The 18,125-nt window shown below is 44.7% G+C and overlaps 1 protein-coding gene across 1 annotated transcript; it reads left to right on the top strand.

Moving 5' to 3' along the window:
- Positions 1-219: 219 nt before the first annotated feature.
- On the top strand, positions 220-17,995 carry grk5 (G protein-coupled receptor kinase 5). Its single transcript, XM_061733352.1, has 16 exons — positions 220-410; positions 1,098-1,187; positions 1,919-2,031; positions 2,450-2,527; positions 2,622-2,719; positions 6,065-6,157; positions 6,303-6,366; positions 6,746-6,886; positions 9,807-9,997; positions 11,163-11,200; positions 11,693-11,782; positions 14,352-14,560; positions 14,645-14,782; positions 16,960-17,097; positions 17,177-17,308; positions 17,380-17,995. The coding sequence occupies exons 1-16, from the start codon at positions 359-361 to the stop codon at positions 17,467-17,469; spliced, it is 1,755 nt and encodes a 584-aa protein (XP_061589336.1). The 5' UTR covers positions 220-358; the 3' UTR covers positions 17,470-17,995.
- Positions 17,996-18,125: the final 130 nt, after the last annotated feature.

The following is an 18,125-nucleotide window of genomic DNA, read 5'->3' as shown; positions in this document are numbered from 1 at the left end:
TTGCTTTTAAAAACCTTCACTGACAGCTTCATTCAGCTTTTGGAGCTTTTTCAGTTACAGAGCATAAGTGAAAGGAGTGGGTGCTAACTTTAGCTCATGACTCTCCTCTGGCATTCACCTGCATGGATGACAGCTGCCTGGCCCCGCCCCCTTGACGAGGGAGTGGCCTGTGCTGGAGTACGGCATCACGCAACAAGTGCTCCCATTCATCAGCAGGTGAGGCCGTACGCCTCGTCGCAATTGGAACTCCAGCCGATGTGAGTGCAGAAGCTGCAGGAAGGGTGAAGTCTCCATCAGGACAGTTCAGGACGCCTTCAGACCAACAACACCCACTTCTGCAGCCAGGAGATCCCCCCACATGGACATAGACAGCATAGTGCAGAACAGTGCTCTTGTCAGAGCCAGAGAAGGTAGGACGATCTAACGTTGTTGGAAAATGTCACTTTTCAGGATGTAACAGGAGGAGCACTTTTTTAGAGTTTTGCTTTCAGCTTTGACATGAAAGTGTTTCGAGGTTAAACGTGCCGGTCAGGTGAACTGGGGTCGGCGATGTCTCGAGGCCACAATCTTGATTTTCTGAGCTCACAGATCTTTTGTTAAGTTTCTTTGTCTTTTATCAGCTGTTTAGACTTCGTCAAGACTTCTCATTAAAATCAAGAACTGTCAGGTGAACCGGGGTCAGCGATGTCCTGAGGCCACAACGTTGATTTTCTGAGTTCACAGATCTTTTGTTTAGTTTATTTGTCTTTTATCAGCTGTTTAGACTTCATAAAGACTTCTCATTAAAGTCAAGAACTGTCAACATTTGTGGCGCGGATGTGCTGAGTCAGTAAACTACAGTGTGGTTCAGAGGAAGCTCAGCGCTTCCTTGAGTGACAGACTTCAGTTTGAATATAGGCTGCAGAATAATGCGGTCCCACAGGCTTTTCTGTTCCTGCAGCTATTTATAGCTCCTCCGCTGGCGTGGAGCGTGTTATTGTCTGAGATCTGACGGGCTGGGCGTGCACACGCGCGTGTGTGTGTGTGTAGCCCAGTTCTGACACGTAGCTGGTGGATGTGTGAACCCGAGTCATTCCAGATGTGTGTCCTGTCTGCAGGTGGAGGGAGCAAAGGGCGCAGCTGGAAATGGAGGGAGATGCTTCGCTTTCCTCATATCAGCCAGTGCATGGAGCTCGCCGGCATGATAGGTGCGTGCATGTTTATGTTTATGTTTATGTTTATGTTTATTAAGGATCCCCATTAGCCGACGCACAAACGCCAGGCTAGTCTTCCTGGGGTCCTATTTAAAACGTACAATATAAACAACAATACACAATAACATACAATTCCAGTTACAAAACATACACAGATCCAATTGCAATTAAAAAGAGAAGAAAAGAAGAAAAAGAAAAGAATAAATCACAGTTCCCAAAATGATAACATAACACTATTAACTCTCCAATCTAAAAAATGACTTAACGTGTTTTTTGAATGATTTCTTGTTTGGAATGCTCCTAATATTCAAAGGAAGGGTGTTCCATGATGAAATTGCTCTATATACAACAGTGTTTTTCATTGAATTAGTTCTTGGTCTTGGTAATGTAAGTTGACGCTGAGTTGAAGCTCTGGTACTGTAATGATGAACATCTGCACTATAACTAATCTGATTTGAGAAGGCAGTGGGATGCCTGCTATGGATAATGTTTGGAATAAATAATAATAAACTGGTAGATAACCTATGATTCACCTTCAGCCAACTGAGACAAGAATGCATTCGGTCAACACTAGATCTATAAGAACAGTTAAGAGTAAGTCTAGCTGCCGTATTTTGAGCTGTTTGTAACTTTGTAAGCTTTGTAAGCATGTGTGTGTGTGCCGGCCTGCCATCATGATTCCCACGGCTGATGGATCTCACCATGTTGCTGCTCTCCCCCATCAGAACGAGACTACCACAGTCTGTGTGTGAATCAGCCGATTGGACGGAAGCTCTTCCAGATCTTCTGCCGGAGTCAACACGACCTGCAGACCTTCATGTCGCTCCTGGACGCTTTGGTACGATGACAAATATGGTCATGTTCAACTGTGACATTATTGTGTGAAGCCGTGCAGCCGGTAATATTCCCATGATTCAACAGTTTGTACATCCACGTTAGCAGCAATAGTTTAAACAATCCCCGACCATCATCCCTCCACCACCGTGCTTGAAAGGTTTCCAGGTCCAGACCATCCTTCCAGCCATTTCTGAGGGGGACGCACGGAATCATGGGTACTTTGTCCTGATTCTCTGAACGCCACGTGGCCTTTTCCTCGTTGCTAAGGACTTCCAGCATGTATCCCTGCTGGGTTTTCCTCCAAACAAGACAACCATGCCAGCGGTTCATGAAGTCTCCACCAGCCATTCAGCTGGGACTGAAAAGTCTCACACCTGAGGCCTAATTGCATCTTACTCTGCATCCTCTGTCCTCTCCAGGGTTCCTTCGAGACAAAATCAGACGAAGAGAGGAGAGACTTTGGCCTCAGCATCATCCAGAGGTTCCTGGTGCAGCAGGTCTGACACCCTTGACAGACAGCTTTCACTTCTCTCTTCTATGTTAGCCCAACCTAATAGCTGCCATTCTGTCCATTTCTTCACATCTCTGCAGTCTAACCAGTGCATTTCCCTGTTATCAAAACATGAAAAAAGCTGCATGCGGAGCCTGGCCATCAATCCTCGTGGGAACGTCTTTCGCAATTGCATTAAGTAAGTTCATATTTCTGCTGTCTGATCATGTTTGAAAGTTAGTCACTTTTCAATTCTTTCCTGTAGAAATGTTATAGTCCTTCTAACTGCAGTGGATCGTTAATGGGAACATATAGCTGATTTTCATTATTACAACCATCCGTCCATCCATCCACTTCCACTTATCCGAGTTGGCTCCAACAGGGGGAGGACACCGGTCAGACCTGCCAGAGACTCTCAATCGCATCGACACGCCTCCTATGAGGAAGCAGAGACTGGGGTGGACTCTCCTATCTATGGGGCTGAGGTCACTGAGGTGGTTAAAAAGCTCTATTGTGGGAGGGAACTGGGTCGGCTGAGATCCATCTGGAGTTTCCTCAAGGCTCTGCATGTGGTCGAGGTGTCTGGGTTGTGTACATGCTTGCGTGTAGACAGTGGTGGACAGTAACGGAGTAAATTTACTTGAGTACTGTACTTAAGTACATATCCAGAGGATTTGTACTTTACTTGAGTATTAGATTTCTTTGGTACTTATTACTCTTACTTGAATACATTTCCAAGACAAATATTTTTACTTTTACTCGAGTAAATTTCTAGGAAGGCTGAAAAGTACTCGTTACTTTCAGGTCTGCTCTTTTTTCTTCTTCCCTAAAATCCTATTGGACACAAGCTGTTTTTGTCAAAGCAGGAGACCTATCACAGTGCACGCTCTCCACTGGGATGTACGTAAAGCGGAAATACGTCAAGCCTCCTCAAAACGATACCGCCAAAGTAGCCTGCGTTTGTCAAGACAGAGTCGCAACAAGTCAAGACAGAGCCGCAACAATTAATTTAGAAAAAATATAGTAATTTACTGATGTGGAAAATAAGAAATCTACTCTTACTCTTACTCTTACTTTTACTTAAAGTAAATTTAAAAGCATTTACTTTTGGATACTTAAGTACCTTTAAAAGCAAGTACTTTTCTACTCTTACTCGTGTAATATTTTGACTGAGCTACTTTTACTTGTAACGGAGTAAATTTTGACCAGTAGTATTTGTACTCTTACTCAAGTACTGGGGTCGAGTACTCTGTCCACCTCTGCGTGTAGATCGCGTGGACACCGGGACAGTGCCTCTGGATTGTCAGACTGGGGTGGTGGAAGGAGGGCAGGAAGGTGTTTTCCAGCTACAGACGGATCACAGTCCTCAGCCTACCCGGTAAGGTCTGTTCAGGTGTCCTCAGTCCAACCTCAGATCCAGGAGGATCCTTGTGGTTTTTGTTCTGGCCATGGAACGGTGGACCAGCTCTACGCCCTCAGCAGGGTCCCAGAGGGGTCATGGGAGTTTGTCCAACTAGTCTGCATGTGCTTTGTTGACTTGAAATAGGCCTTGACAGTGTCCCTCCAGGGGGTCCTCCGATAGTATGAGGTGCCGGAATCTGTGGCAAAGGCTTTCCGGTCCCTCGGACCCCCGGTGTCAGAGCTCGGTCTAGATTGCTGGTTGTAAGTCAGACTTGTTTCCAGTGGTTGTTGGACCCCATCAAGGCTGCCCTTTGTCATCAATTCTGTTCATTACTTTTACAGACCGAATTTCTAGGTGCTGGCTAGCGGTGGAATGGTGGAGGGGGTCCGGTTTGGTGACATCAGGGGTCCGTTTCACAAAGCAGGTTTAGTGAAAACTCTGAGTCTGTTAACCCTGAAATGAGGGAAACTCTGAGTTTTCCGTTTCACAAAGGGAGGTAACTTAAGCTCTCGGTCAGTTACCGTAGTAACAGACGCTCTGAATCTAACCTGGTCGGGACCAGGTTTATCTCAATGAACCTGGAGTTTCTCTGCGTCTCCGCCCTCTTTCAGAGCCGCACGCACATTTGATTTCCTCATTCATTCAGTCAGCAGGCGAGTTTTGGCGAAGTTCTGCCGTCTGTCATTAAAAACAGAGTCAGTATATATATTAGAAGTCCATTGTCACGAACATGGCATGTCCTTTTGATGAAGACCCAATTGATGAAGGTGCAGAATTAATGCGCAGAGAATTAAATATTCGTCGGGATATGGTTATCAGACCACGTAATACATGTACATTACATAGTCTCATTACAGGCAAAGCAATATATGTTAATCCTTTATTTGTTATAATTTTGATGATTGAATTGTTTAATGATTTCATAATATATTCAAATTTTTTGAGATTTTTTATTTGGGGTTTTCATAAACTGTGAGCCATAATCATCAAAATTATAACAAATAAAGGCTTGAAATATCTCACTTTGCATGTAGTGGGAAATATTTGTTTCACCTTAAGTTGAATTTACTACGAATGAAGTTTTGCAATATATTCACATTTTCCAACCTCCACCTGTATATTATTACATGAATAAATAAGAGCATAATATGTATTGGTTCAATACGGAACGCAACTTTTAATTCCCAATTACGGAACAATTCCGTATTTCAAGGGACTGGTGGCAAGCCTACATAAACCTGTCCAAGCCATCAAGGAGTTCCACAGGATTGCAGGTGAATGATGTAGAGATCTGTTAAATTAATTTTATATTATTCTGTGCTGCGGTGTTACTCTTTTTTCGAAAAACATGTTCAAATTCGCTGTATGCGCGCATTAAAATCTCTAATTCCATTCGGGTGAAAAAGGACACGGCGTGAAGTATGTGGATCTTCAGATGCAAACTAACATTTCCTCAAAGGGATTTTGTAAATTGAAATGATAAATAAAGTTTAAAATAAAAAGAATAAAAAGTATGTGGCTATTTTGTTGTCGCCGGTTGCCATGGTGACTCGTTGTATCAGGGCTCCATTGATGCTGGCTTTTGATAGTTGTGGCGCACGCGCGTAACTCCAGGTGAAACTACTTAGAGTTGAGTACATTACCTCAAATCCGCTGTTCTGGAACCGAAAACTCAGAGTTTCCGATCTCAGAGTAGATCAACTAAGAGTTCAGGATTAGACTCAGAGTTTGTTGAACCTGCTTTGTGAAACGGACCCCAGAACTAGGTTTTTGCAGATGATGTGGATTTGTTGGCTTCATCAGCCTAAGTCCTGCAACCCTCACTGGAGCGGTCCACAAACCACGGTGAAGCAGCTTGGATGAGAATCAGCACCTCCAAACCTGAAAACGGCATAGGCCTAAATGCGTAGGTTGCCGTAGTAACAGCAAACAAAACAGCGTTGTCGTCTTTTTCTTCACAGCTACAGAGGATGACTTAACACGTCAGTCATCACCGCTCCTCTGCTAGTCCGGGCGTCTTTCCCCGCCGGCCGTGCTCACACTATGAGGCACTGCGGTTTATCACTTAAAGCAGGGGATCCAAACTTGTGCATGTGGCTGTATTTGTGTTGTAAATGACTAACACTGCGTGTCCTGCACCAGGGAGCTCCACAACCACCTCAGTGGCGAACCTTTCCTCCAGTACCAGGACAGCATGTTCTTCCAACGTTTTCTGCAGTGGAAGGCGCTGGAGAGGTCAGTGCTGGTGTCACCGCAGGAAACCCGGTGGCGGACAGATCCGGGTTTATCTGCTCGTGTTTCAGCCGCTGCTGGCTCTGAGTCACATTCAGCTCTGATGAAAGCTGTATTTTGAAATGAGATAACCTGTTTCCTCTTCAAGGCAGCCCGTCACCAAGCACAACTTCAGGCAGTACCGGCTGCTGGGGAAAGGTGGCTTTGGAGAGGTAGGACCTCAAACGCATCACCACAAACATCCACTCTCCGTCATGCTGTAGATGAACCTTTCAGGATCAATTATGTAACTTCAGTCTGAAATAACTTGAATGTCTTCACACAAACTCTCAGTGGGGGGGTGGGATTTTATCTACAGTCCCACGAAGAACTTGGTACTCCTCTGATCCAACATCTGATCTTGGTGGGTCTTAATGTTCAACAAAACCTCAGGGAAACCTCTACTTGAGCAGCTGCATGCTATCAGATCAGGAAACTGTCACATTTAAACCTGTCCCTGATCCCTGACAGAATCAGCTCAGACAGCTCAGACATGAAACCAGTCCTGTAGGAGGTGTTTACAACTCCAGCCTTCTCATGTTTGGTCTCCAGGTGTGGGCGTGCCAGGTGAGAGCCACAGGAATGATGTACGCCTGCAAAAAGCTAGAGAAAACACACGTGAAGAAGAGGCATGGAGAGGCCATGGCTCTGAATGAGAAGGAGCTGCTGGAGGAGCTGGACAGCCGATTTGTGGTGAGTTAGAATAGAATAGAATAGAATAGAATAGAATAGTCTTTATTGTCATTATACAAGTACAATGAAATTGGCAGTACAAATAATTTAACATTAAAAGCATAAAAAAGAATAGGCTAGACCTTAAAACGACAAGATTACGCATGCATGCACACACACGCACACACACACAATAGCAGCTTAAGGAGACAAAACAAAAAACAGTAGATTGCAGAGACCCTGAGCAAAGATAGCACATACGCAGACATTGAAATTGAAAGTCAGCAGCACATTTGATGATTATAAGAAATGGGTGGTGTTGAGTGCAAGTTAAGCAGTGTTATAGCCTTTGGATAAAAACTGTTTTTAAGTCTATTAGTCCGAGCATTCAAAGACCTGAAACGTCTGCCCTCGGTCACCCAAGTGCTGGTGACCTGGATGGGACGAATCCATTAATGCTGCTGATGGAAGTCTTTTTTGGGTTTGGAATGATAGTTGAGGTTTTGAGACAGGGAGGGACGGCCCCCTGGAACAGTGACTGGTTAAAAATGGTGGTAAAAACCCCAGTCAGCTGGTCTGCACAGACCTGGAGCACCTCTCCCGAGGTGCCGTCCGGCCCCGTCGCTTTCCTTGGCTTCACCGGCCTCAGCATGTGTCTCACCTCAAATCAAATCAAATCAAACTTCATTTATATAGCACTTCTCATACACATAATGCAACACAAAGTGCTTAACATAAAACAAATAAACATAAAACTTATTAATGCCCCCCCCCCCCCACTCCCCGCAGACACAAGCACACTACAATTGACCTAAGTTATACACACAGACACACGGTGCAGACATGGCTAGGCACAGAGGATCCAGGTGAGGAAACGGTAACAGGGAGCCGTCCAGGCCAGGAGGTCTCATAGCCCGCAGCTACAAGGGGGGGGGGGGCCCTCCGAGACCATCCCGGCCCGGACGGACAGATAGAGTCCACACCACAGCGGTGAAGCCGTGGTGCAGAGCTCCACAACCATCCAGGCCAGAACCACCCCCAGGACGACCCCCTGCAGGCCAGAGTCACTCCCAGCATGGAGGCTCCCCATGAGGAAACACTGGAGATAAAAGCTACAAGAAAGCAGGATAAAATACAGTAAAAGAGTTTAAAAGAGTATAACATAACATAAAATCCTAAAAGTATGTCTAGAAAGCAAGACATTAAAAACTAAAAGAATAAGACAGTAGAATGTATAAAATAAACCATAAATAACGACTAAAATATTTAGATAAAACATGAGATTAAACAAAAATAAAATATGATAAAAAAGGATAAACTAAATATAAAACAGAGCAGTAAGATCCAATAGAAATAAGGGTGAGCATAAGAAATTTAAAAGAGTTAAATGAGTCAGTTAAAAGCCTGATTAAAGAGGTGGGTCTTGAGCCTCTTTTTAAAAACATCAACAGTCTCAGTGGCCCTGAGATTCTCCGGGAGGCTGTTCCACAATCGGGGACCATAAAAACTGAATGCCGCCTCCCCGTGTATCCTGGTTCTAACTTTTGGTATGGTTAAAAGGCCGGCACCGGAGGACCTCAGGGTCCGTGAGGGTCGATAGGGTAAAAGTAGTGCAGACAAATAAGAAGGCCCAAGACCATTAAGACACTTAAAAACCAGTAAAAGAAGCTTAAAATCGATCCTGAAGCGCACAGGGAGCCAATGCAGCGATTTTAAAACAGGTGTAATGTGCTCCCGCCCTCTGGTCCTCGTCAGCACGCGAGCGGCTGAATTCTGTAATAATTGTAGGTTCTTAATACTCTTTTTAGGAAGACCAGAGAGCAGGGCATTACAATAATCTAAACGACATGAGATAAAAGCATGCATCAGCACCTCCGTACTAGCCTGAGAGAGAAACGGGTGGACTCTGGCTATGTTCTTAAGATGGTAAAAACCAATCTTTGTTATGTTTTTAATATGAGGAATAAAAGTGAGCTCAGAGTCAAAAATCACGCCCAGATTTTTAACTGATTTTGATGGTTTAAAATCCTGTAACTTTGGTAAAAGTTTCTCTCTCTGGCCTTCGGGACCGATGAGTAAAACCTCTGTTTTGCCCTGGTTGAGCTGTAGGAAGTTTGCTGCCATCCATGACTTGATATCTAAAATACAGTTAAAAAGGGCATCAATTGGCCCAGTGTCATCAGGAGACACGGCGATGTACAGCTGCGTATCGTCAGCGTAACTATGGAAGCTGATGCCGTGTCTCCTAATGACGTCCCCAAGGGGCAGCATGTACAGATTAAAAAGAATTGGACCTAAAATTGACCCTTGGGGAACCCCACACATTATCTTATAGATTCCTGAGGAACATGTATCCATACTTACAAAGAAACTACGATCAGTGAGGTAGGACGTGAACCATTTAAGAACACCTCATGCTCCGCCACTGTGAGAAAGTCACTGCTGTGGGCTGAAAGATGTGGTGTGGCTGTGTCCTGTGAGGTTACTTCGAAGCGGGCGAAGAAGTGGTTCAGCTCCTCTGCCAGTGAGATGTCACTGGCATCGGCGGATGTGTCGTTCGGTCAATAGTTGGTGATGTGCTGAACCCCCTGCCACACCTGCCTGGAGTTGTTGCTCTCGAAGCAGTCCTCCATCTCCCTCCTGTAGTCAGCCTTGGCCTCCCTGATGCCTCTCTTCAGGTTGGATCTGGCAGTGATGTATAGCGCTGCATCACCAGCCCTGAAAGCGATGTTTCTCTCCCTGAGCAGGCACTGCACTTCTTTTGTCATCCATGGCTTCCTGTTTCACAGCCTCTGGGGTCTCTGAGCCTCTGGGGGCCTGTGGAGCTTGTTAAAACGAACAGATAACTGTCTAATTCAGTGTTTGTTCTTGAAGGTTTCGTACCTCCTCGTGGATCCAACCCGTCTGGATTTCACCCAGCAGGGTTTTGTTCTCTCTGCAGGTGAGTCTGGCGTACGCGTACGAAACCAAGCACGCCCTCTGCATGGTTCTGACCATGATGAGTGGCGGCGACCTCCGGTTCCACATCTATAACATGGGAGCACCCGGTTTGGACCGGGGCCGCGCGTGTTTCTACGCCGCAGAGGTTTGCTGCGGTTTAATCCACCTCCACCAGAAGTCCATCGTGTACAGGTGAGCCCACGCCCATATTTCCTCCCATCCCCGCTGCTCAGAGGTGTCAAGTAACAAAGTACAAATACTTTGTTACCTTACTTAAGTAGAAATTTTGGTTATCTATACTTCACTGGAGTCATTATTTTTCAGACGACTTTTTACTTTTACTCCTTACATTTTCACACAATTATCTGTACTTTTTACTCCTTACATTTTAAAAACAGCCTCGTTACTCTATTTCATTTCGGCCTTTAAAAAAAAACTATCCAGTTAAATTGCGCCATCCGGATAGAGTGAATTTGGTTGTGGTTGTTTCAGATGTTCTTGTCCAGTTTTGTTCTTACATCCGTTGCCCTGCAACTAAACTTGGATGTACATTCAAATAAAGGTTAGGATAAATGATAACATGCCTCTGAAGTTTGACTTTTTGCACCATTACAATACTTATAGGCAACTAGTCATCATATCTTCTGCTCTCTGAAACACATATTAATGCTCAATCAGGGTTTCCGCGGGGTTTTAAAAAGTATTAAAAAGTGATAAACGAAAATTGCCAAATTTAAGGCCATTAAAAGTGTTAAATTCACTGTCAGAGGTATTATCTTTTTTAAATTGGTATTATTTTTTACCTTTTACATTTTAATCAGTCTATTTTATTGTCATTCACAAAGTGAAATAAATGTGAAACATCTGGTCAACATCAATGAGTCTATAAATCTGGTCTGTATAGTGTTCTATAGGTCAAAATCTGTATTAATGTTAAAAGGTCCGTGATTAACACTTAATGTTGTGACAGTTTTTTTTTTTTTAAATCTGAAGGTAGTGAAAAAGGTATTAAATTGGTATTAAATTTAACATAAGGATTGCTGTATAAACCCTGTCAATAGTACACATATATGGTTCTTTAATATATTTGCATTATACTAAGATGCATTCATTTTCAATGGCTTTTGTCCTTAATGGCTTTTTCCCCCTTACATTACTTTTACTTTTATACTTTAAGTAGTTTTGAAACCAGTACTTTTATACTTTTGCTTGAGTAAAAAACTTGAGTCGATACTTCAACTTCTACAGGAGTATTTTTAAACTCTAGTATCTATACTTCTACCTGAGTAATGAATGTGAATACTTGTGACACCTCTGCCGCTGCTCAGAGGCTCATGTGCTGCGTTTGATCTTCCAGGGACCTGAAGCCAGAAAACATCCTTCTAGACGACAATGGTACGTACAGCCGGGACCAGCAGCGGCGCTCCACGCTCAGTAAATAGTTTCTAATGTTCCGTGACGACGACAAGCTGATTGCATTCCAGACATGGTTGAAGGGACCAACTTACCACTACCATGCTGCTATTTTTAGCTCCGTCACTGTTAATGGTTGACATGATACGAGGAGGGAGCCCTGCCAGCAGACTGGCTGCTCAGGTGTGTTGGCATATGTTCAAGCGAAGGCGGTTTGAGGAAGTGAAGTCCGTGAGAAACAGGTTAGATGTCACATGTTTACAGACAACTCTTCCTTCCCTCTTGGCTGCTTAGCAGACTTTATCTCTCAGACGTTATCCCGGTAGAGCGAAAGCTGTAGAACCCTGACGTGTCGGTATCAGATCACCTGAGAACAGACCGGTGGCACCTGAGGGAAGTGAAAGTGGAGCTTAAGAAAACATGTGAAGCATGAAACCAGTTGAGTGGACTTGTGTCTTTATTTTTGCCGTGAAGGACACATCCGCATCTCTGACCTGGGCCTGGCCGTGAAACTGGATGATGGGGGTCTGGTGCGAGGACGGGTGGGCACGCTAGGCTACATGGGTACGTATGCACTTCCTCTTGCTGCAAAATGAAACTGCTAATTAACAGAGAAGCCTTGTAATTAACTACAGCAGCGGTTCAGAGCGTGGGTCTGGTACCGACAACCTCTGACCAACGTCAAAACCTTCATCACCAACAAAAATGCTCTCTGGATTTCAGAGTTAGAGTTAGGTTAGGAATTGATCATCTTTATTGATGAAGTGATCGTCAGCAGCCAAATAGATGGGTTTTTTTTTCCTGCAGCTTCCTGCTCTGGAGTGTTAACACAGTGCCAAGAGGGAAAGACACCAGCGACAGTCTCCTAGAATCCTGTTGCTACACAGGAATTTGAAAAGGATTATAACCCCATTTCAAAACAATCAAGAATCAAACGCTTAAGAGTGTTTATTTGTTTATTTAAAAAGGATCCGCATTAGTCTTCACCATGGGAAGACTATTCTTCCTGGGGTCCACACATAGACATACAAAAGAACAATAATACAACTCAAAAAGGGTGAAAAACATTCACTACAATACCTGAAATAATAAATTGAACCAAAAATAAAAGATTAAGTAACCAACCAAAACCATCCACATCTTAAAGGAGCTTGAGGCTCCTTTTAAGAAATGAGACTCTCTAGCGCCACCCTTCACCATGACGGCCGGTACTGCAGCCAACAGTGAAGCCGGCACGGGAGAACGGGGAGAACGCGCATGCAGTGTCATGTGACGTCACATCCACAGGACAGCGCGGGAAATTCGGGACCGAATTGCAGCACATTTTGCAGCACACAGCCTGTTCAAGGCAACGGAGAGATACACTAGAGGGCTCATTCTTTTGGGTTTGGAACGCTTCATCTGACATTATTACTAGAAAACTTAAAACGTATACGGATTTTTTTCATAAATCTTGCCACAATCCGGCCTCAAGCTCCTTTAAGTAACAATATTCGCTACTATCACCAGATCTGTATCCACTTTTGAGCAAAATAGTTTGCAACAACTTTATAATTTATAATATACCTACACCACTATTTATAGTAGTATAAATATACTATATATCATAATATACTTATACATTATAATATACCTATACTACTATACTATATATACACTCATAGCCTACAGTAATTTAGCATATATTTATTATTAAATGTATAATATACTTACAATTTGCAAAATAATCACAATATATACGTAGGACTTCCTTCTGAACCACAGCTGCTTCAGTCTCCTTTTAAAACTTGACACCTTGATTATTGCAACTAGACATGGGGGAGATGGTTCCAGTGTGCGACTGCTCTATACATTACTGTTTTTTTCAAAGCATTGGTTCTGGGCATAGGCAGAGAAAAGTGATTAGCTAGAGCCATTCTGGTATCATAGCTGTGTTTATTAATTGTTGGTAAAAGTTGCATAAACAAGAAGCCAGGTTTGCGTAATATACAGATATTTTTCAAAAACATAATAAGGCTGCATGCTAGTCGATCCTCCACCATCATCCAAGACAGCTCAGCATGCATGCTCTCAACGTATGCACTTCCTCTTGCTGCAAAATGAAACTGCTAATAAACAGAGAAGCCTTGTAATTAACTACAGCAGCGGTTCAGAGCGTGGATCTGGTACCGACAACCTCAGACCAACGTCAAAACCTTCATCACCAACAAAAATGCTCTCTCAGGATTTCAGAGTTACAGTTAGGTTATGAATTGATCATCTTTATTGATGAAGTGATCGTCAGCAGCCAAATAGATGGGGGTTTTTTTCCTGCAGCTTCCTGCTCTGGAGTGTTAACACAGTGCCAAGAGGGAAAGACACCAGCGACAGTCTCCTAGAAGCAGCTGTTGCTACACAGAAATTTGAAAAGGATTATAACCCCATTTCAAAACAATCAAGAATCAAACGCTTAAGAGTGAGAAAGATTATAAACACGTTGAAAACCTTCAAGACATTTGTCGACATGTAATGCTCAGAGAAACAACCCGGACTCCTGCCAGTGACCGGAGAATCATGGAAAATACAAGAATCAAGGTTCTGGTACAACCTGGTCCAAGTCCAGACCTGAACCTGGTTGAGATGCTGTGGTGGAACTTCAGAGACCCGTGTAGACGTGAACGTCCACAAACCTCGATGACCTGAAGCAACATTGGACAGAAGATTAGACCAGAACTCCTGCAGAGCCAGGAGACACTGATGAAATCAGACAGGGCCAATCTACTGAGGTTCCTGCTGACAGGTGTGGATCTAGAAGCTGCTGGATCATGGGGGACTACATGCTTATTTAATTCCTTCAGTGTTTTCCTCCATCAGAATCTCTGACCTCAGACCCGTCGGTGGAAGAGCCGGTCCCATCTAAACGTGGGCAGCGCCCTCTGGTGTAGACAAATATAATGACATTATAATTGATCAATTAAAATGCAACAAATGTCAGAAATGGAGGAACTTTGTCCAAATAGACTTCTGATTTAAATTTAGGCTTTTTTCATCTTTTAAGGAGGGAAATTTATTTCCAAAGAAAAGTCCAGTCAAACCATGAAGCTGCAGCAGCAGCAAAGAATGTATTGATCTTTGTTTAAAATCCTGATTTCAGCCCCTGAGGTGATCAGCAACGAGCGATACGGCAAGAGCACAGACTGGTGGGGCCTCGGCTGTCTGATCTATGAAATGACAGCAGGTAAGCCCCCGTTCAGGTCCAGAGGGGAGCATCCTGGACATCCAGAGATGGAGAGACGGATCCAGACACAACAGGAGGAGTACGGTGACAAATTCAGCCCAGAGGCCAAAGATGTCTGCTCCTTGGTGAGTCTGAGAAGCTGCTCACGATCCAACAGTGTCCAGAAAGTCCCCGTCGTTCAGCCTGGTAACGGGTCGTCTTCATTTCAGCTGCTGGCCAAGGACCCAAAACAAAGGCTGGGCTGCCTCAGCTCCGGAGGGACGGAAGTCCGGTCTCATGTGTTTTTTGAACAGATCAACTTCCGGATGCTGGAGGCGGGACTTGTGGAAGCTCCATTTAAACCTGATGTAAGTACTTCATCCATCAAAAAGGTCTATTCTCTGTAAAGTTGAGGATCACCAAGGTGCTCTTTGGCAAACTCAAATGTCTGCACTCCTGGAGTTGGATCATCGCAGTCACCGTCATGGACATCCTGTCCGTCCGGTCACCCATGAAGGGAGATGTTTCCAGTTCCAGCCAAGTTTCTTGCTTGTGCTTTCTTCTTGGCCTCATTGAGGATTCTGCGTTATCTTTTGAGACGTCTGAGCTGGACATCTGCTTCTAGGGACTGTGGACCGATGGATGTCAAGCACTGAGATGACCTTTTCCAACCTCCTGCAGATCAACTACCGTATTTTCCGCACTATAAGGCGCACCTAAAAGCCTTAGATTTTTTCAAAAGCTGACCATGCGCCTTATAATCCGGTGCGCCTTATATATGGATCAATATTGAGCCGCAACAGGTCTCGCAACCATAGACATATATGTAGACGCCTCATGACATGCTGGAACGTAATCCAGCGTGGCCGCCATATTGGATGGGTCTCCTCACTCCAGGCTAAATTAACTACACTGGAGTTAGAGTGCCAGCACACGCAAGAAGCTTCAAAACATTTCTTTTTCAAGGGTTTTAGCTCCTCAGCCCCAGTTCAAGCCTAACAGGGTAGTATAAGACCCTGGAATGACCTGGATTTATTATTTTTTTTTTTTTAATAGATATATTTATTGAGTGCAATAAGAGAAAAAAAAAAGGGTAGCCGACCCTTGGTCTAATGGATGCATAACGTAACCCCAGCCTCTACTGTAGCGCCTTATAATGCGGTGCGCCTTATATATGGAACCCGTTTTAAAATATGTCGTTCGTTGAAGGTGCACATTATAATGCGGTGCGCCTTATAGTGCGGAAAATACGCACTATAAAGGCCTTGACACACCAACCCGGCTTCCCCTGCTCTCTGCTGACTGCTGTGTCGGGCTCTGTCGGGCTCACTAGACACACCGCAAATACGACACCCGACGGCGAACTAGCACGTACGTTCTGCGCATGCGTGAGAGGTAATTCCCCTCCATACCAGCAGGCAGCGGTAGTCTGTATTCAGGGGCTCAAGGAGGAGGACAGCGCTTTTTTTTCAAAGCTTTATTGAGAAAACACAAGTGCAGACAAACAAAACTCTGACCAGAAAAGATCTGATCAAAACAGACAAACAAAACTATGTGTAGAATTACTGCTGGCTGAAATAAATCATTTAGGAAGATAAATGTTGGTTTAATAGATGAAATCTAACAGTTGTAGCTACGCCTGTTAAGTAATTTGCTCCGAAAATTTCGGGATTTTCTGCCTGCCGGCTCCGGAGCTGATTTATGGTTCCACGTTAAATCGACGCAGAGCCTACGGCGAAGGGGAACGGCGTACGGCGCGCGTCGCCGCATAACCTACGCCGTAGGTTCTGCGTTGGTGTAACGCAGAACCATAAATCAGCCTTTATTCTGGCGCTGTTTGAAAAAGACAAGCAAGTGATTATGTACATTCACTGATTGAATATTATGAAAGTAAAATATTTATTTCTCGCTAGAAATGTTTTTTTTTTATTCAGTCCGCAAATGATGACGAAAAGCATTCTGGGAAATTCTGGGAACAGCCAATCACAGAGTGAGCTGTTTGACCGACGGCCGACGCCGATTCAACATGTCGAATCGGCTGAAAAGCTCCCGACGGGCGCCCGACCTGTGGCGACGTGCGGGACACACCGGGGAAACTAGTCCGACAGACGAGCACCGACGCTCACCGACGGCCCGACGGCCGATTTTCGGGTTGGTGTGTCAGCCCCTTAAGGCTCTCGTCTTCAGAGGGCTCCTTTCAGCAAGGCATGGTTCACATCAGTAGATGATTATAAATAACACCCCCAAGCCTAAAGACACCGTGTTTCTTTGCTACTGTGATATTAATGAAGATGAATCCAGAAAACCAAACTTATGCTTCTGTAAAAAACATTAGATGCTGGCACCAACCATCTTCTTTGTCTGCAGATGAGGTCACTGAAACAAACGTGATTAGTTTCCCAAAAGGAGGATTTTCATTTTTGTTGGGTTTGAGGAGGCCCCTTGGTTGCTGCGACTCTCTTTCGGCCGTTCCACCACGGACCAGCATACTGAGTTTTGGCGGGTGCACACATGCTCACAATTTGCTGTGTTTTTTCTCCTGCAGCCCAGACTGGTGTACTGCAGCGACGTACAAGACATTGAAGAGTTTTCTGCAGTGAAGGGAGTCGTTCTGAACCAGACCGACAACGACTTCTACACCAAATTCAACACAGGAAGGGTCCCCCTAAGCTGGCAGAACGAGGTGACTCCATCTTTGGGCTGTGTTGAAGTACATGATCATCTGAGACGGGTCTACAAACTTTCCCTCTGTCGTTATTCAGCTCATAGAGACGGGATGCTTCGCAGAGCTGAATGTTTTTGGTCCCGAAGGGTCTCGTACTCCAGATCTGGACTGGTCCCAGCCTCCTGAACCCTCCAAACGAAGTCTCCTTCAAAGAATTTTCCGCAGACATGTAAGAGCAGTGTCCAGTCTCAAAAAGTGTGAGTGGTTTCGTCACCGTTGACCATCTGTTTCCTCCAACAGCACACCTCGGATTCATTGGAAGAAAACAAACAGGGCCTGATCTCCAGCGAGGGCTACATGAAGTCAGGCCTGCTCAGTTCTACACTCTGAAGATGATCCCAGACTGAACCCTTGAAGGGAGCAGGAACCCTCCTCCTCCCTTTACCAGAACAACACACTTGTTGGGCTTTGCACTGATCTCCCTTCCCTGGCGAGCCTGGCCGGTCTTACCCTTTAACCCCCAGAGCTCTCTCTGGAGACTCTGGTGATACTCCCCTTTACAACTATTTCCACCGGTGCAGAAGTACCGAGCCAATCACAACAGGGTGGGTTTTTATGCCCCGACTCATCCAGGTGCATCTAAGAGCCACTAATCAGAGCAGAACAGTCCACCACCAGCGCTGCTGCTCCCTTGCAGACAGTGTGGATGAGTCCGGTGCAGGTCTATAACGGCGTCCAGAGGCAGTTTCTTCTATGGCACCAGATCCAGAGACACCAGACCAGTTGCATGGAAGAGGGGGAGACTCGGGACGGCTGGTCGGGCCGCTCCCTGCAGCCGCGCACTAGTAGCATTTGTTTCTGCACCATTTAAAAATGTATCAGCAGCTTCTGAAATAAAACTGTAGTTTTTAATTAACCTGTTTCCTGCCAGTTTTAATTCAAACACAAGTTGAAATATGTATGAAATATGTTCACGATGGGGATCGCACGTCACGAGTGGGGGGGGTTACACATCCATGTCGCTCAAGATAAAGCTAAAACGAAGG

Source organism: Cololabis saira, chromosome 11, assembly GCF_033807715.1.
Source record: "Cololabis saira isolate AMF1-May2022 chromosome 11, fColSai1.1, whole genome shotgun sequence".
Lineage (NCBI taxonomy): Eukaryota > Metazoa > Chordata > Actinopteri > Beloniformes > Belonidae > Cololabis > Cololabis saira.
The sequence above is the reverse complement of the archived record's forward strand: the minus strand, read 5'-3'. Positions and strand labels throughout refer to the sequence as shown.

Excerpts from the sequence above, each read along its gene's own strand:
- grk5 (XM_061733352.1), top strand. The coding sequence starts at position 359 with ATGGACATAGACAGCATAGTGCAGAACAGTGCTCTTGTCAGAGCCAGA. Across the intron at positions 6,158-6,302 it reads CAGTGGAAGGCGCTGGAGAG|GCAGCCCGTCACCAAGCACA; the intron begins GTCAGTGCTGGT and ends TTCCTCTTCAAG. Across the intron at positions 11,783-14,351 it reads GGGCACGCTAGGCTACATGG|CCCCTGAGGTGATCAGCAAC; the intron begins GTACGTATGCAC and ends TCCTGATTTCAG.